The 20,828-nt window shown below is 29.5% G+C and overlaps 1 protein-coding gene across 4 annotated transcripts in view; it reads left to right on the top strand.

The window, feature by feature from the left end:
* Positions 1–17,651, top strand: part of ome (dipeptidyl peptidase 4 omega) — a 218,515-nt gene extending 200,864 nt beyond the window's left edge. For all 4 annotated transcript variants that reach the window (XM_067044644.1, XM_067044645.1, XM_067044643.1 and 1 more), the window contains 15 exons: positions 6,428–6,647; positions 7,327–7,418; positions 7,505–7,579; positions 7,716–7,768; positions 8,862–9,073; positions 9,373–9,542; positions 9,971–10,074; positions 10,599–10,722; positions 11,243–11,469; positions 11,577–11,784; positions 11,879–12,066; positions 12,685–12,879; positions 14,809–14,966; positions 15,048–15,259; positions 16,994–17,651. In XM_067044644.1, the coding sequence (XP_066900745.1) occupies positions 6,428–6,647; positions 7,327–7,418; positions 7,505–7,579; positions 7,716–7,768; positions 8,862–9,073; positions 9,373–9,542; positions 9,971–10,074; positions 10,599–10,722; positions 11,243–11,469; positions 11,577–11,784; positions 11,879–12,066; positions 12,685–12,879; positions 14,809–14,966; positions 15,048–15,259; positions 16,994–17,089 (2,334 nt within the window). In that variant the 3' untranslated portion in view covers positions 17,090–17,651. The remainder of the gene's footprint in view (positions 1–6,427; positions 6,648–7,326; positions 7,419–7,504; positions 7,580–7,715; positions 7,769–8,861; positions 9,074–9,372; positions 9,543–9,970; positions 10,075–10,598; positions 10,723–11,242; positions 11,470–11,576; positions 11,785–11,878; positions 12,067–12,684; positions 12,880–14,808; positions 14,967–15,047; positions 15,260–16,993) is intronic.
* Positions 17,652–20,828: the final 3,177 nt, after the last annotated feature.

Here is a 20,828-nt window from a genome sequence, read left to right on the forward strand (position 1 = left end):
CGAACATTGAGGAAGAAGAGCCGATGAGATGCGAGAGTGAAACAAAAAACAAAAGAAGTGAGAGTAAAGGGATGACGGCCTTGGAACGACGCATACATACGCGCTCCTTTTCTTCTTGAATACATTTGAATATTTTATAACGGTCTTTATTGACACTGGATCAAGGTCTCCTTGGGATGGCCCACTTAGGCTCCTGCTAGGGTCAGGGTTCAAGAACCCTCGTTTTTGCTAGAAATTAATGTAATTTGCTAAAAGAGTTACTAATATTTTTTTATTGTCCATTGCAGTAGTCTTCAAATTTCTTTTTTTGTCGGGATGTCATTATTATTACTTCATTTTTTAATAAAATAACTAAGAAGTAAATAAAGATAAACATATAAAATTATAATATAAAAAATGTATATATTTGTTTACAGCTGTTCTAATTAGTTATTTTAATTTATATTATTTTGCATTCGTTTTCACTTTGCATATTTTCCTGATCAATATCAGTTTTTTATAAAATATCAAAATAATTTTACAACTTTTATTATTATTTGCAATTTTATTATTATTTGCTGTAATTTATCTATGTTTATTATTTATAATGATCGTAGATCACGCACATCCGTTTCTAAAAATATTTTTAAATAAACCTTTGAATCGACAGCATGCTGCCAGTTGAGGTTTATTGTTTATTAATCCTCATTGGCTATCCTTCTAGCTATTGTAATTTCAATTGACCAATGTACCATTTTTAATATGTACAGTTTTTGTTGTTTTTTTACAGACCTGTCCCCTACAGTACCGTGGGTTCTCCAAGATATACTTAAAAATCATTGAAAAGAAGATTTTCCTTAATCAAAGCAAACCAAGACAGTAAACTTATTAAATATTTGAAGATCGATGATTGACCGTGTATAATAATAAAAATAAGATGGTCTGGGTACGGTGAAAGAAAAAACTCAAATAGTCATAAAATAAATAGTTTTATGACTATTTGAGTTTTTTTCTTTGCCGCACACAGACCATCTTCCTTATATTAATAAAATATCTCTATTTAAGTCGCTTGCAAGAGCAGTAGTTACCTTGATATTCGCCAAAATTAATTCACAAAATATTCATTTTGGAAAACAATATTGCTCTTTGAAAAACTGTATCTCGAGAACTATTGAAAGTAAAGAGCTCATATTTTCCAAAATTTCTCTAATTTAAATAATGTGCTATGAAGTTTTTTAATGGAATAGGTAGGTTAAGGCCATAGAGCTCCGAATGAAAACTAAACGAAAATTTAGATTTTCTCAAATAAAATTAAGTTCAGGAGTGTGCACCATAAATACTTCAATATTTACTTTTTAATGACATCTACATTAACAACTATTAATTTATCAATTATTAATTGTATAATCTCGGCAAAAATTTAACCTTTTATCATCACTTGAAAGAAATCAAATATGAACTTTTGTAACTTCTGGAACAGTCTTAATTTTTTATTCTCTTTTACCGTCGTTGGCAGTAATCAATTTTGCCCTTAACTGGATATAGTTTTCAATAAAGTAATCATAAATTGGGTTGAAATAACTTAATTTTTTGTCCTCTTGAGCTCTTGGGATTACCAGTTTTTTAGAGAAATTCTTTGCAGTGGCTCCCATCGGTTACCACTAACAGTAGAGATAGCCGGGACAATGGGATTGGTATATGAGAGAGGAGTCGTGATGAGGGAGGGACCAGGACTGGATGTTACAATTTCGTGAGGGGCCGCTGGCACGTTCATTAGCCGCTACCTTCGTGGCAGCTGTAAAAAGAGGACCCCGACAGGCGTTGGGGTCCAAGAGGGAGAGCCATGTAATTATTAAAATGTTAAATGGTCCGCGGTGAGGCGTGATATATGAACAGCTCTCCCTACCTGTATGCCGTCTCTCTCCTTCCCTTTTAGTCACTAATTTTATCTATTACATTTAGATGTTAATTTCTAACCTCAGTTTGGCTAGGCCTTTCCAGGAAAGTTTTATTCCGTGAAATTGGTTATTAATATGCAGCAATAAAAAATCCACGCTGACGGAGAAATGATAGATGTTTCGGAAACCAGAAATATAATCAAGAATCTTTCATATATATTTTTTTTTCCTATCGGACGTCCAACGTGGTAGAGCTACTGACGTTTGCAAATGAATCTCTATTTTGAACTACTTGGGTATTTATTATGATACCTGAATTGCTCATTCAGGCCATTCTCGTTTTGTTGAAATATTTTTCATCGATGGTTGATTTCGTATTGAGAATGATTATCCCTAGGATATTTAACCATAAAATAATACCTGAATTAAAACAATTGTTTTTGAAAATGTCCGTTTGAATACTAGGCTAGGAGGGGCTAAGAACTATTTTCCTTCCACACTTTTATTGTTTTTTTCTACTTTGCCTTTGATTTTCATTTCAATTCGAATACGTATTAATAAATAGGCTTATGTCTTTCGCTTTTGATTTTTAATAGATAGATTTCATATTCATATTGATTTTAAGTGTCGATTCTTTTGTTTTTATAATTTATAAACAAGATAAATGTTAAATCGTGATAAATGATCTTGTTTTTCCTCTCCCGAGATATATTTCATGAATTTCCAGCCAAGGAAGTCCCCAATTGGGACCAACAAGACCTTTTTATATCCATAACATGATCCACTACCCTTTGTCACTGTTACCGAGTCATTTGATTTGAACAAGAAATATATATTTGTTCAGGCTGCTATATTTAGAAAATAATGTGAACATATCTTGTTTTTTTGACCATAAATATCATTTACCTCATATCAAGGACCCCATATCCCGAGCACTAGTACTAAATAACTAGATGAGTTCCCTCCTATATGGTTTTTAATGATATTTCATATTTCAATTTTTAATAAATTATACCTTTTTAACGATAAACTCCTGCTCCAATGTAAATTCGGACAATGGGTTCCGATAGTCCCCTCGCCTATGTGGAGGCCTTACTATCTTATATTCTATTATTATTATTTTTTAAGATTTTGAAGTTTCTCCAATAATGGTAAAATACGTTATTATTATTATTTATATCAGTATTTATATTGATCTGAAAGTTATTTCAAGTGATTTACATCATAAATAAATCCTGAGTCACACATTTCATCTTCAATTAGCCGTATTTGAATATTTACAAGCGTTGGTAGGTTCATTGTCTATATGAATAAACTTATACTATCACTTAGGATGATGTTAGTTTGCGTGTGACTGTGTGATCTAAAGGTAAGGTATCTCTAACGATGTTTGCGATATAAAAATGGTCACTTGTTTACTATTGATCTAATCGGGAAATTTGAACCCCCACCCCCTTAACGTCAGATATGACGTACGAAAATTCATTTTATGACATGGAAGTTTTTATTAACTTTCTTATAAATTATATTTGTAACTTATTTTATAAATATTTGGCGACACATGTTTTAGTCTTGTCCCTCCCCCAAATATATGTTAAAAATAAATGATAAAGACGAGTATCCTTTTTAATATGAGTTATTAGTACAAAGTGGCATTCGTGAGAAAATATTCAAGATGCTAAGTGAAACATAATTATCTGAATTTTTGAATCTATGTAAGAACCTATTAACTCTTAAATGAATGATGGGCGGATTTTCATAAATGGGAATATTTGTTTTACTTGTCGTTTATAAACTGGACGTTATAAAATTTAATAAAAAAATTAACAACAAGTTATTCGCCAAGCTTTAGATATACTTTAATAGGATTTTAAAGCGTCTTAAGTTTCACCTTTTTAGGATTTCTAGAATCACCCGAAAGTTACACAGAATAAATTGTTATCTCATAAATAAATAAATATAATTGTTATCATTATAATAGTAAATTGTTAATAGTTATAATAAATTGTTGTTAATAATTATAATAAATTGTTTTCTCATAAATAAATGAGCCAAAAAATTCACAGTATTGATCTGTCCCATTCGAAAGATGATATAAATTACTATACGGTTCATGGAATCCAAATAATGTATAATCATTGCTCAGTTTTAATTAAGGAAGATAGTCGAGGTGATGTTCAAAAAGTTATTTACTGTGCACTGTCTTTTCATCAAGGTTGACTGGTAATCATTAATCCATTTGATTTTGAACGATTTTCCCAATTTAACTTGGCATTTATTTTTTTTTTTTACAGAAATAATTTGCCGTGGTTTGGACTCAACATAAAACAATGTGATTCCTTTCTTTCTTGGTATGCTCGGCATCAAATCATTAGGAAATTGAATCAGATATAGAATCTTATAAATATTTTTTGTTTGGCCGCAAAAAAAAAATTGGGTGAGCCTCCGTAGTATTATTAAGTCCTTACGTTCTCGGTATTAGCAGTCACAGCTTTTAATTCGGCAGGGCCTATAGTATCCTCCATTTAGGGTTTACGATAATTATAAGAGTAAAATGAGAAGTAAGGAATTATGAAGTTTGTTTTTGAAAACTAAAGACAAAACGGTAAGGTAAGCTGTGGGAAAGGCATGAGAATGTTGAGCACGCTGGAGAGCCATTAAGAAAAGGTCAGTCATGCGGCCACCTTTAAATTGCTCAGATACCCTCGCTATTTCCTCAAGCCTACAATAAATTTAGTTGAGACCAGCCAACCTTGCACCATCTGACTTATCAGCCTGAAGTAGCCTCAACGGATTCAGTAGAAACGAGTCAAATTTATTTTCACCTGGAAATGTGAACGATCCAGTTTTAGTTCCATTCAATTACTACTTTTTTCACTCTGGTTCTAATGGAATATTCTTAAAATTTGAGACTTGGTTGGTTCATAGTCTGTCAAGGATGTTTAAAAAGACTGATGTATTGAGGTTGCAGACTAGATCGAGATAAAAAGCATGCGTGGACATGGGCGACAAAGGTAGCCCTGACACCGATCACAATAGCACCACGTTCGGGCTCCTCCTTTTTTTATCCTTAGCTTTTCCTCTCCTACAGCTTCTACACAGCCTTCTTAATACACTTTATCAGTTGATCCACCGTGTCTTCAATTAAAATATCACAAAAATTGACCAACCCCCCTTTCCCGAATAATGGGAAAAGATGTTTTGAGGTCCTGTCCTGGGAATGGTTCTGAACGCCTATGTTCCCTTAAGAAGCTTCCTAAAAGAGTTCATGGTGCGTAAATAACATTCCAGAACCTTTGTATTTTATGCATATTTTGAAATTGAAGAGAAAATTCGAATTGAAAATTTAATTTAAGCTTTACCGTAATTCATGATTGTATATTATTTTATTTTATCTACCTAAATAAATTTCTTTGTCAACTTAAACTTACATAAACTTCTAATCATAACTTTCAGATTACCACTTAATTTTTAATCCAAAGTTGTTCCCTTTCATTAATAAAGGTTGTTATCTCATACTACCAAATAAGATAGAGCTTTCTATTATATAATTAACATAGTAAAAGAAATTATAATTTGATAAAAAGAATTTGCTTTATTTCACAAAAAAATAAAAATAAATAGGAAAATGCTTACTTACAATTAAATCCAGTTGAGATACAGTGATGTAAGCACTGAGAGGACTGGAGAAAAATCTAGTTTAGTCCTGTAGGTAGGGCGGGAAAGGGGTTTCGTAGCCTTTTAAATTAAACAGCATTTTTGATTATTTCATAAATTTTAAAAATTGATTGTTTTTCAGGTAGATACAAAATAATCAACCGTTGCAAAATAAATAATAAACTAAAATATACAAAATGTTTTTAATATATAATGTATTTTGTACACCGGTTCGATCATATCGTATAATAAAATTACCCTGAATACAATTTTGAAAAACATTTAATTGATAATAATAATAACGAAACAATTTTAGAACAAATTTTAATTTTTGAATTATTTTAACTTTTAAAAATTATTTATTTATAAAACAATTTTGCGTAAAAAGTTCTCCCCCTACGTTTTTCTCTATAATATTCGAAATTATTTTTAAAACCCTAAATAAGCAAACCAATTTTTGCAAGAATTATATTCTTTAGTTGATTTTTAGGCATTAATCTTCCAGATTTTACTATATATTATTCCTACCGTAACTACATATTTCAGGATTTTTTTCTGCATATTATATTCCGCCATTAGTAGTAAGATATCTGTCCTACAATCGCCTACTTTTTTGTTTCTGTCCCTTTTTATTCCATATTTATTTTTATTTCTAGTGGTTTCTTAATTCTCAGAAATATTTCTAAGAAAGAAAAAAAAATCAAATCTGAGAAATTGGGGGCCTGGTGCAATTTATCCTCTTTGCTGAACAAAAAAAATATATTCTTAGTGGAGGCCTGTTGCAGGCACCATTTCCATTAAGAGAGAATGGGCAAACCTGTTAAATATTTTAGAGCACTATGAATATTTTTATGTTTTCAAAACATTCATTAACTCATTATTATTATTTTTAGGAGCTTCTATCGAAAGGAAGGAAGCGGAGGACGACATTTGTCATTGCTGTAGTAGTGCTTGTAGCAGTGGTTATAGCTGCAGTGTTATACTTTCTGAAGCCAACGACACCACCTTCAGTTAAAGCTTCTTCCTATGTCACATCTATGAGGCCTCTTTCTATGGAATCACTCATTAAGGGTGATTACTCCCCTAAAAGATTCAATGGATCCTGGATATCAGGTACGGCTTTAAGGAAATGCACTGCGTAAAACAAAAATAGGAATAAGATAAGCTTTAGGGGGAAATAAAAGACAGAAATAGATTATTAATGAATTCCCTAATAGTACTGACTAGGTATAAAAAATATATATTACATTATAAGCAGGAGGGCTGCCCTTCCCACCATAGAAATTCTTCAGTTCAAGTCATGTGTAACATAAAAATGTCTACAGGCAGAATTCAAAAGAACTTCTTACATTTATGCACTTGTTTTCACTTTCAAAAAAAAAAAATTTCATTTTTGGAATGTTTTCATTGTAAATAACACTAACCACTAAACCACACAGATAGTAATTCACCCAATGTATTGGCCAGTATTAAATTATCTATGAAATTTAGTTGATAAAAAGCAATAATATATATTTGTACCTTGGTAAAAGGTATTGGTAATGTCCAAATATACCAATTTTATACTTACAATATTTGTTAATTCAAAAATGTGAGAGTGATAAGTGAAATTAAGGCCAATGTCCTAATCTTACTAGATTTCAAGTTTGAGGTCAAAGGGCCAATGTCAAATCTACAAGAAAATAAAAATTGACTAATGTGTTCCGAAATAGCTTTTTCTCAAAGATATATAAATTGTAATAATTATAATTATAAATAATTATAATTATTTATATTCTTTTCTCTTTTTTAGACTCTGAAATTTTGTATCGAAACCCAGATGGAATAATATTATTCAATGCAAGAACAAAAACAAATAAACTTTTACTTGAAGGTGACCATGAGGTAATTACAGGAATCAATCAATATTGCTTAAGTTTTTTAGTGCAAAGTTTTCTTGTAACCACCTTTAATTTTTCTTTTTATTTTAGATTGTAAAACAGTCATTCCAGTATGAACTGTCAGCCGATCATAGATACCTGATGTTAGCACATTCATATCAAAAGGTGAATTATTTTTTAAACTATTTGTCACCCCATTTCATTGCTCCTAAATATAAATGGTTTTTTAAAATGTATAATTATTACTTAGTGATTATTTTAGTTTTAAACTCACCTACTTTAACTAATTGTAATTTTTCAGATGTACAGATACACATTCCTGGCTTATTATCACATAGTTGATTTAGAAACAAAGTAAGCAACATTTACATTTTATTACTAAGCTATGGCTTTTTATGGTTTAATCTGCTTTAAAATATCAAAAGACTGTTTTAAGTATTTTATTGCATAAACTTACTATTAAACTAACCTCAAGTCATGTCTAGTATTACAACTCTATGCAATTTTGTCAACAATTATGTTTCACTATGGTAGTCTTGGAAGCTACAATAATGTTTATGTACATTAGGAATAATTTACAACCAACAATTTCTAATATATCAGATCTTTCCAAAGATTCTTTTGGCAAAATGGTTCATAATTTAACCTAAAAGTTAAAAAAATTTAAAATGAATTCCTCAAACTGAACCTTCTCAAACTTTCCTTAAGAATCAGTCCAATGGAGTATTGGGCCTTCTCAGTGAAGAATGAAAAAAAAGATAACCTTAGATTGTCAAAAAATTGTAAATTCATTATAAAAATAATTCAAAACCAACTTTTTATCCATTAAGGTCGTGTTGCCAAATTCATTGTTTATAAACTTTTCTGCCAATGTCTATAATCCAGTACCAACAAATAATAATAAAAATAAAGAATACCATAAATATTAGAATTTTAACTATGAAATAGTTATTATATTATATTTATTTATGATAATAAATAAACTAGACTCATTCAGTTTTAGCTGCAATCCCTTTGCTAAAAGCTTCCTGATGAAGACCTGAAACTCAGGTCTAAACATCGGCATGAATAAATAATATTTTGTTTGTTTATGTTCTTTTTGCTGACCACCCTCCCCCCCCCTTTCTGACCATCTCCAATTATATTTATTTAAATTTGCCAACATTGTATTATTTATTTTCTACTCAGTCTGGTAAACTGATGACTTAAATGGTTAATTTATGTTGTGATTTAATTGATTTTTTCCTCATTTCTTTAGAAATATGACTACTAATTCCCCTATTAGATGCAAAATATGTTTAAGATGTCTCAATATTAAATTATGACATGAAAAATAAGATCTGATACCAAAGAGTAATAAAATTAGTGTACTCTCTACTTTAAGAGTTTTAACACTTCTTTTTTTTTGTATTTAAAAGAATATTTTACATTATTATATAAATTTCAGAAAAGGATGGTCAGTGACAGATATGAACGGTGCTCGCATTCCCCTTCAATTGGTTAAATGGGCTCCAACTGGAAACTCTTATGTCTATGTTTATATGAATGATATATATTTGAGACCATCAGCAAGGGAACAAACTCTGCAGGAATATCGACTGACCAGCACAGGCCGCCCTGGAACAATATATAATGGGGTTCCTGATTGGGTTTATGAAGGTACTAAAAAAAAATATTTTTCCTTCACCTTTAAAATTATTTGCTTCTACCATTATATCAATTTATTATCTTATTTAATCATCTTCTAATCATAATAATTAAAAACGTGTACTAATCTAAGTTGAAATTTTTCCTAGTATTCATGGTAAAATATACGAATCAATGATTAAATAGCCGAATATAAAGTATTTGTAAATTACTTATATATAAACTGCCTATTATCTAGTAATAAGTCACTAAAACGATAATTCAGGAACAATAGGGGAATGAAAAATTAAATCAATCAATCAATGTTTTAGAGGAAATACTCAGCTCTAACAGTGCTCTATGGTTTTCTCCTGATGGAAGACATTTAGCATTTGCTACATTCAATGATTCACGGACACCTGTTATGAATATTCCTTATTATGGTGTTCCTGGAGATTTAAGATTTCAGTACACTCAGGCTGTTAACATTAGATATCCAAAGGTAAATAAATTCAAGCCAAAATATTTTATATATGAAGAAAATGGTCAGGGTTGCAGAACAAAATAGTTTTCAACTATTTATTGTCGGACGTTTCACTCCACTTTGTAGGGCTTCATCTGGACTGTTCATGACTATAGGTTAAAAAGACATTCAATGTCTGTTTAACCTATCTTCATGAACAGCCCTGATGAAGCCATTGGTTAAACAGACATTTAATGTCTTGAACAGCCCTGATGAAGCCCAACAAAGTGGGGCGAAACGTCGGTCAATAAATAGTGGAAAACTATTTTGTTCTGTTTTGACCATAACCCTGACCATCTTTTTCATATTTTAAATTATACAGTCAACTATTTATATATATACAAAATATTTAATGTTTATTTAATTTAAAGACTTTCATTAATACTTAAATGTTTTATATTAAACAGCCAGGCAGACCAAATCCGACAGTTACTCTAAGCGTCATAGACCTGACACAGGTACAGCAAACCCCTATACTTCAACTTGATCTTCCACCACGAGCCGAACTTAGGTAACCCTTTATTAATTTCTTTTAGTTTAAATAAATTATACATTTAATCTTTAAATTATTTACATCAGTTATAATAAATATTCTAGTTCTATACATATCAGAGTTGTCATTTGAAAAAATATTCACCATATTTTAAATGGATCTTGATTATTTATAATGAATTGCTCTAAACATTGACATACATTCACTATTTTAAAGACTAATGATTGATAAGGCTGGTATAAAGCATATAGGATTCCTAATTTTGACTAGGGGAAGTGTTCATTGACTTCAATACAAATGAAGCTGGTGAAAATGTAGGTAGTATTAATAGGAGAAGGAGAACATAGAAGTAATGGATCCATAAATATAAGATTATTGTTTCATAAAATAGGATTTAATTCATTAACTGAATGTTATTTATTATTAAATCAAAATTGTTTAAATAAATCAAGACATAGTGACTATTAACTATTTCATATTTTCTTAAATATAATTTATTTTACAATCTATTTTTAAAATTAATTAATATTACTTGTTTGCAGAGAGCCTGTTCTTGGGCAGGTTAAATGGGCAGCACCTGGGCAGTTAGTTGCAGTTTGGATGAATAGGATACAAAATGAGATGGATATCATTGCATGTTTAATGGAGAACACAAAATGTCATCAGGTAATGATAAAATTATATTAGGAATCCATCCATATTAATATTATAATTCTTATTTGGTTTTTTCATAATCTTGTCTTTTATCAAGATTAGCAGGGTACCATTGTAGAATTATATATATTACTGGAATAAGATAAACAATAAATCATGATTAAAATGTTTACTGAAACAAACTATAAGAAGATATTAAAATTCTAACATAACTGAAATGATCCACAGTTTTCTTGGCTGCATTTTATAAGTGTCATTGCTTTCAGCATTTACTAAATCAAAAATTAATTAGTAAAGTATGAAATAGTATTTTCTTAATTGTGTTTAGATTTGTTGCTGAATAAGTGTTTATAGATTGCTTTTTTTATGTTACTTTAATAATAATATTAATTGTTACCAATAACATATTAGTATTATCAACTATTCTTATTTTACAGTACGTTACTTATGGTACGTTTCTTATACACTTGAAAATTAAGACATACTTGAAGTATCATAAGAAATTAATATTTCTTACTTAATTATTTTTTAGATCCTGACCTATCAAGAGGAAAGTGGTTGGATCACTTTACCTGAAATGTTAGTGTCTCCAGATGCCAAAATGTTAGGAGTGATTCTACCTCAAACTCAAAGTGAAAAAAATATTGGCAAATTCAGACATCTAGCAACCATTGATATGTCAGGAAGAGGTGAGCCAAAACCTCTAACTTCTGGAAAGTTTACAGTTACAGATTTACTTGCTTGGGATGAAAAACATATGTAAGTATAAAATTGGTTGAGCTAATATTTTCAAAATAAAGTTATTTTATAAATAATCTATTTGAAACATATTTAACTTTATTGATATTTTTTTTTGCTCAATACAGATATTTCTTGGCAACTCCCCCTGGAAAACCAAGTGAGCTGGCACTGAACAGGGTGAGAGCTGATGGTGGTGCTACTGAATGCATAAGTTGTCGAAATAATATTCCTAACTGCCTATATGCTGGTGCTGAATTTTCATTAAAGAATCATTCTTATTATATGGAAACATGTGCTGGGCCTGTTGTACCTGAAATAAATCTTTATCATAAAGTAATCAAACTTTAATTGTTTCTTATAAATATCGATAATTTATGATAAATACATAAATATATGATGATGAAACTACACTTACGTTTCCTTCCAGGATGGTCAAAAAATATTAACATGGGAAGGAAATGACAAATTAAAAAGGAGGTTGGAAGAAGTTACTCTTCCTGAAAGTGAAGAAGTGGTTATAGAGATAGATGGAGGGCATGAGGTTCATGTACAACTCTTCAAACCTCCTGGCATGGATACCTCTGGCGAAATTAAATATCCTCTGCTTGTGCAAGTGTAAGTAATGATTATTCTTGTTCGCATTATTGTATTCAAAATTTACCAATTAACATGATTGCTTTCTTTTCTTATCTTTAGAATAGTATAAAAAACAACCACAATAGCTTTCCAGTATTTTTGTTTTTCTTAATCACTAACTATTATAACACAGATCATGTTAATTTTTCCTAGTTCTCAGTAAAATTCAGAATATGACAGAAAAAAAATTAAAACGAGATTTTCTAAAGGGCAATCAGAAATAACATAAAAAATATATGTATATATAGTTGACCGTAAAAAGTGATGTATAGGAAGATGGTCAGGGTTGCGGTCAAAGGATAGTTTGTTTCTCCTATTGACTGAACTATTTTTGTTTCTCCTTTGACCACAACCCTGACCATCTTCCTATACATAACATATAAAATAGTGGCCACTATTTATTACTAAATTATTAATTATTTATTAAGTAACTATAACTACATGTAACTATAACTTACTTATTAACTACCTCTATGATACAACAACATACAGTCAATCATAAACAATTATAAATATTTAATTTATACATAAACATGTAATTTATATTTATATTGAAGTAAAATATTTTTATTTTATCTGTTTTGTTATCGTTTACAGGTATGGAGGTCCTGATTCAAATGTAGTAAGCCAACGATTTAATTTGGAATGGTACAGTTCCATGATTGTGAATGACAGTATTGTCTATGCTAGAATTGATGGTCGAGGCTCAGGTCTAAAAGGGGACAAAACTTTATTTTCCATCTACAGGCATTTGGGGACTGTCGAAATATTTGATCAAATTAATATAACTAGGTATTTTATTCACTCAATCAAATTAGTGAATATTTATCATAAGAGTTAATTTTACATTAATTATTTAAATATATATGTAGGATTTTTCAATAATGACCTCGCCACTGGAAAGTTTAAAGTATTTAGAGGGGAAAATGTGAAGATTTATTTTAGTGTGATTAGTAAATAGAATATTTGGTGATAGTCAATAATGAATTTTTAGTATATATATTATAAGAAGTTGATCGATATTGGAAAAACTCATTAGGCCAAGTCTAACGAATTCAGATTAGTTCAAGACATAACCCTTAATTAACCCTCCATGAGGTATAATGTAATGTGCCTGACAAAATCAAAAACTTATACCAAATAATTTTAATTTTAGTATTTTAAAAGTAATCAACCATTGAAATCCTTAAGCAAATAAAAAATTAAATTAATTTAAAGAAGAGCACATTTTATGTTTAGAACAATTTAAAATAAAATCTCAAATCTAGCCCTAAATTGGCTTACACTTTCAGGGGAACAAAATAAATTGTTTTGGCATAATTATACATTGTAATGTATGGTTCAAAACCTATGTTCACTCCGAGACATGGTCATTCATCTTAAGTTCAGTAGAACTTATTCAGAACATAGACTGTTTCCTTTTTTGTTATTTTCACAATTCAACCCATTCTTCCACTCTAAAGGCACTTTCTCCTCTTCCCATATTTTCCTAAGTATAAGCTCAATTATACTTGAATGGGTTTGTGCATCGACCTTCATTATTTCTGAATGAAATAAATGACATTAATTCCCAGAGATTTCCTATTTTTCATTTTTGACAGTACTTCAGTGATTCCAGCAATTAAAAGAGAAGATACAACAATCACAGTTATCAAAAATTTGGTTACTCTCCGCCCATACATTCAAAGTTCAACCTCTCTGAGAAATATTTTTAGAAATATCCCAGCGACTCAGCTCTTTTGCTTGGTTAGTTAGAGGGCTTGCTTCTGTTCTTATCTATGAGGCTATCTCAATGAGGATCAGATATCAATATAGCAAACAATACTCATATTATATCCATATTGAATCCAAATTTATCATAAAAAGTATTATTAAAAAAATACAATCACTTCTAGGCAGTGCTCAATTCCTTGAGGAAGTTTGTATAAATTTCATTTAATTTGAACAAATCAAGTAGTTTTAAAACTGCAATGTTGTTGTAATAAACAATATAGAATTTAATAATATGATTATCAATATACTATTAAGAAGGATAAATATTGTACAGAATCCTATTTTCATAAATTACTATTAAATATTTTTGGGAAAAATAAGTTTGTACAGCTGAAACCTATTTTTAATTCTTAAGGGCTAGGAATAAAACTTCACCGTTAGGATTCCCATAAGTTCCTTTGGTAAAGAAATAGTACATCCCTACTAAGTACTGAACTCAAGAACCCTATTAGTTGTGGTACTTATTTTTAAAATAAATATTTATCTATTTGAGGAATGGGACAGCTCATTCGGTAAAGCACGGAATGCACTCCTAACTCCTGTGCCCATGATCAAGTTCCGATGAAGCAGATAATTTATTCAATTATATCAGCACTCCACATCTGACTCTTGAGAAGGGAAACCCTCCGATAACATACCCAGCTAATGAAATGGGTAATTGGCCCATCTTGAAACTTAGTGATTGAGTGAGAACGCTGTTTGCATCACTTCCTACTATTAACATTGGTTCATAAGCAATGAACTTCTCTCCCACTGAATGAAACCAAGACCTTGTATGGTTTTTAGTGTTACAGGCTTTTTTCCTTTCAAGAGGGATCTAGTAAACCCCTTATCAGCTGTAACTGGTTCAGGCAGATATTTTTAATTGTTAGTTAGTTCAGCTTTTTTGCCAACAAAAAATGACGTTTTTGTACCTCATTTATCATTAAATTATTTTATATTTTTTAGTCACTTGTTGACAACAAAAAAGTACCTTGATAAAGACAGAACTGCAATTTGGGGATGGAGTTACGGTGGATATGCAGCAGGAATGGCTCTTGCTCAGGATAAAGATGTTTTCAAATGTGGTATTTCAGTTGCACCAGTTACTGATTGGTTATTATATGGTAATTTAAAATAAGAATTTATTAAATAAATTACTTAATTACTGTATGGACTTCTATTAAAATAAATTATTCTGTATTTAGATACCCTCTATACTGAAAGATTCATGGGTCTACCAACACCGGAGGATAACTTTGTGGGATATGAACAGGCTTCTTTGAACAGTAAAGTTGACAACCTTCGAAATAAAAAATATTTCCTTATTCATGGAACTCTTGATGATAATGTTCACTACCAACAGTCCATGATGTTGGCAAAAGCATTAGAAATGAAAGATATACTATTCGAACAACAGGTAAAGTATCATTTATATTGATAATTTATTGAAGCAATCATTTGGTGTTAACAAAAAAATTTTATTCATTATTAATAACGAGGCAACAAAAACAGAATAATCCATTCTTTTACTGTATGGTATTATGAGGCTTTCTTTTATTCCACTTCCACAGACTTCTCTATCACTAATCTTCTCACTTTTATTTTCACTCCTCATAGTTCCCAAATAATTTTGAACATATTTTAGACTAAGTCTCTTGAACTCTGACTCTACTTACTCGGCCATTATTGTTGATGTTACACATGTCCCACTGGATTTCTGAGAGCATTAATAATAATGTATGCTTATAACACAGATACAATGCACATTATAAAAAAGTGAACAGAGCTAATTTATAAAACTTACAACATAATTGTCTTTTCTTTTCATCACTTTTACGTAATAAAAAAAAATTAAATTAATGGCACACAAAATCCATTTTAAAAACAAGAATCTACTGAATGATTTATTAAAATATTGATAAATGATTAGTTCTGATTTCAACAGGATGTTCCATAAGTAATTTTGTTTTTATAATATCAATAGTCATATTTTTAAAAAAAAGTGTTTACTTTTTTATCGACCAAGTTACTTTTTTATCTGTTTCTACCTCACTGGTCAACACTTCACCACCTAATTCTTAAGCTGTTTATTTATTTTATAATAATCTTAAATGGAAAAAATTGGCTCACTAATCAGTATGATAATTTTCTTCAACTAATGCAGATTCTAGTAGATACTGAAACAGATCAATTCCGGTTTCTTCAGAACTTCCCTTACTTTTACTGCTTACTTGTATAAAACAGTGGCTAAACCCTCAGAAGACTCTTATATAATTCAAAAAGTCAGCTGAGATTAGTTTCATCTCGAACTTTTCATAGTTGCTTCCCATGTGGATTCAATTTTTGATTTATGGAAGCTGTTTTTTCATCTTTATAAAGTTCTTATTACATAATTTGTTGGATGTGTTCAGTATCACTTCTATTGTTAAATTTGAGCTAACTTTTGCAGTGAAATAAAAGAAACTGTTACTTACCAACTCTAATCACAAATATAGTATCTATTCGCTCAAAATTTACATAACTACATCACAAAATTAATTATCTTAGTCTATTTATCAAGTAATGAAACTTAAATGAAAAGAAACCTAGGTGGAACACTACAGTTAAACTAAGGAAATTAACAAAAAAAGATATTTTAAGCAGTTACTATTTGGTACTATTTTTTTTATTTCACATAAGTATTCACTTATTCTTATTTTCATAAAAAAAAATGATTTTAATAATTACATAACATAATAAAGTCCTCAATCTTTCGATGAAACTATTCCCTCATTTATGATAAAATGTTGTTGATTAAAATGAAACTGGAGTGTATCAAGTGTTCACATTCTCCATCTATTCTTTAGAAACTGTAGGTATGCATGAAGTTTACTAGGAAGAAAGACTACCAACACTATTAATTCTATGTATTAACCCCAAAGAAATACCTTCTGTAGGATTTCGTTCTGCTGTTCCTTTCAAGCCACTTTACACACTAATTAATTAAGTACCTACATTCTTTAGTTGTGCTAATAGGAAAAGGTGTGAATAAAAAATAAAGAGAAAATAAAAATTAATTAATAACAGTTACATTATCGCACAAAAGAATATTTCACTATGTAACCAAATTATTGTTGACAATTTTTTAATCCTTTACTTACTTTTCTTTCAGAGCTATCCTGATGAAGCTCATGGTCTCAGTGATGTAAGGCCTCACCTCTATCATACATTGCAACATTTTCTTCATCAGTGTTTCAGTAAAAAGTAACATCATTTATACATACATATATTTTATATATGTGCATGTGTAATTATTTGTATATATTTTGTGATAAGTCACGATGCCTGTATATTATTTTGAATTGTAAAATTTAGTGTAAATGTTTTGTATAGTGTGCTAATAGTTTGTATATTTGTTTTGTTTTTAATTTGTTGTTATTCGATCAATTGATATTCTTGTTTCTGTTATATTTTTAAATGATTCATGTACCAAAATATTTATAAATTAAAATTAATGTGAAAACCTACTCTTTATTCCAGAGTAGATTCAACTGATGAACTTTAACATTGTACCTAGTACTTATATATTTGTTAATTAAGCTTGTATATTTGTACATATCATTTAAGAAAAATGCAATTAATATAATTTCATGTATGATATTAAATAGGATGACTTAAGTAGTAGCAAATGTTTAAATCTTATATTCTCAAGTCTTTAACAACTATTTTATTTTTGAGATTTGACCTTTACTTGTTTATCTTAAATTTGTTGCTTATGTTTACAAGTCTACAATATTTTAGAAAAAAACAATAAAAAATATTTCCACTTTTGTGTGTATATAATATGTACAAAACACCCCTTTACAAAGCAATGTCTTGCTTTTTACATAAAAGTTCTTGCAGGAATGGATACTACTCTCTCTCTAGATCCTTAAGAAAGTACAGGCATGCCTAAGAGGTATTCACCATTGGTTACGCTATGAAAGGTAAAGGATAGAGGAATGGCCCAGAAGTGGCATCATAGAAATATAACACTATATAAAATTCCAAAATAATGATAGAAAATACTGATCCAGTAGTATGTGCCTTACTCATTGTCCCCCAAGAGTTAAATTGGATTGGTTTTGAAAACCAAGTTTGAGCTTGAAAAAGTCATCGGGAGACACTGCATGTAAGACATTAGCTTTTACTCAGAAAACTCTATTTGAGTCTTTATTTATACCAAAAATGCATTTATGGACAAATAATACATTAAATAATTATTAGAAAAGTAAAAGCAAAGTATTTACAAGAATTTAATACATGCTAACATGAGACAATAGTCTGTTGAATGTGGTTCACATTTTGGCTACTAGTTTGTGCCAGGTTTGCCTGCAACTGTTCTCAAGCACCTCCGACATTGTTATAATTCATATAGACACCAGCAGATTGTTGAAGCAGTTGTTACAAAAATGGATGGGACATATTTAACAATTTTGTTAAGAGGAATATTATTAAAAAGTAAAGTATTGCCATAGTGAATAATAGGGAAATATCTCCTTTGTAACATCTAAATAAATACGTGTTCTGAAATGTGCAAAGATTAATTTCAACTTAAAGTAGTGTGGTAAATAAAAGTGGTGTTATACACACACATAGCAATAATGCATTTTTTTTAAACATCAACTTATTCAAAGAACTTAAATTCCCAACTTTTTTAAAATGCTGAGGTGGAAAAAACTTCCAATTAGAATATATTATTATTATATATTTTGCACTTGAACAACGTTTAGGGATATAACCCATACTCATATACTAGGTATTATATATTATACCTCATATTGGTCAATTTTATCAGTTTCTATTGTGAAATTTTGTCATTTATATACATATAGTTTAAAAAATGTTTACAATCACATTATTTAAATAATGTCCTTCACTAGTTATAATGTGGTTGTAAAAATTTCGTAAATTATATAAATATAAATGACAAAATTTTATAATAGAAATTGATAAAAAATGAGGAAACATAGTATATAAGTATGCGGTAAATCCCAAAACATACAAGTACAAAATATCTAATAATAATATATTCTAGTTGGAAATTTTTTCCCCTCAGCATTTCAAAAAATTAGGGAATTTTTGAGTTTTTTTAATAAGTTGATGTTTCTGAAAAAATGCATTATTTTCACTCTATGGAAGAACACCTCAAAAATCTGGTGCGGTGTAACACAGCTTTTACTTACCACACTATTTTAAGTTGAAATTAATCTTCACACGTTTCAGAACAGGTATTTTTCTATTATTCACTGTGAAATCACAAATGGATCAAAATTCAGAATAAATTTCCTACATTTTTTATTTTACTTTTTTTTGGGCTTGATTCAGGAGAAACTGTTAGTCTGAAGGGCTTCAAAGGACCAGGAAGGGATTTTGGCAAAAAGTTTTACACAAGTTATAAACATTTCCACATTCATATTTTTTAAGGTCCTAAGAATTTCTACTATGGTCACATGGAATTTTGTTCAAGGAGCAGACAATTTTTTTTATTTTGTTGTCTGCATTATAACTAAAAAGATAACTCTTATTTTCACAAATTATTATTTCATTTTATACTATATTGCCTTAAATTTTGATTCTAAACATCTTTTCGCTTAGCAGCTATGTTTTGAATTGAGTAGGAATAGAATTATGAGACAGAATGTGGACAAGCCAAATGGGAACCAAAACAAGGTCTCAGCAGAAAAGCAGCCTTCTCTTCTAAGCAAAAGTGAAGCTAAAAAGAGGGGACTTGGTTTACAATGACGTAAATAGAGATTTTTCACATTAATACAATTATTGGTAAAACAGTTCATTCAATCACAAATCTGAACTGAAAATAAGTTGTAGGAAATACTGTATCCGATGATTTGGCTCATCAAAAATAAAAATCTATGAAGCCATTCTCGAAAAATTTGTGCTAATGTCTCTGTTCAATTCAAAATGACACATTTTAATGCAATTAACAAGGATCCCAAAATATATTTAATTTTATAAAAAGTAAGAATTAGTAAAATAGACAAAAAATTTATCTATTTTACTAATTCTTACTTTTTATAAAATTAAAGTGGAAATTATAGGATAAATAATTTCCACTTTAATTTTATAAAAAGTAAGAATTAGTAAAATAGACAAAAAATTTATCTATTTTACTAATTCTTACTTTTTATAAAATTAAAGTGGAAATTATAGGATAAATAATTTCCACTTTAATTTTATAAAAAGTAAAGACTGAATATAAAATTTAACGAACTAAATAAAATTTAATAAATCATTAACTTGGTAAATTTTTCAATTAATATTTTCTTAGAACAGTTAATGAAAAATGAATTTCCCTTAAGGAAAACATTAAAATATAAAAAGGTGTAGATAGTAGACTGTAGATTAATAATTGGAGAAGTTTGTCGGGGGGTGCGGTCAGCAAATAACAACATAAATAAACAAAACCATATTTATTTATTTTATGCCGACGTTTCGACCTGAGTTTCAGGTCTTCATCAGGGCTATAGAACAAAAGAGATAACAAGCCTATTCCCAAATAGTTAACTTATTAAAGCACCCATAATTCATTTTCTTTTATCAATCATTATCTATTTTCCATTTTATTGTTTATATAAAAATATGTTTTATTCTTATTAATTTGTAATCATAATTTTTTGATCTTTGGGCTCCGTATTTTTACATCTCACTGGTTTTATGTTTTTCTCTTAAACTATAACTTGACCTTTTTATCATTAGTATTTCATATCAACTGTTGTGTCATAACAGTCTTTCTTGACAGTTACGTTTCTAACCACAGTCCAGTAGCTCACTCTAGCGGAATTCTCAAATAAACTCTTACATCAATCAGTTGCGAGCCTTCCTTCTACGCCACAACGTAAGTCCCCCTTCTCGTTCTCATATTTGTTACATTATTCTTTCCCTTTCTCCATATACTACTTTTTCCTATTGTATATATTTATATTTTTAGTATAGGTATATAAGTTAAT

Source organism: Halyomorpha halys, unplaced genomic scaffold, assembly GCF_000696795.3.
Source record: "Halyomorpha halys isolate HHAL.00 unplaced genomic scaffold, Hhal_1.1 Scaffold999.1, whole genome shotgun sequence".
Classification (NCBI taxonomy): Eukaryota; Metazoa; Arthropoda; class Insecta; order Hemiptera; family Pentatomidae; genus Halyomorpha; species Halyomorpha halys.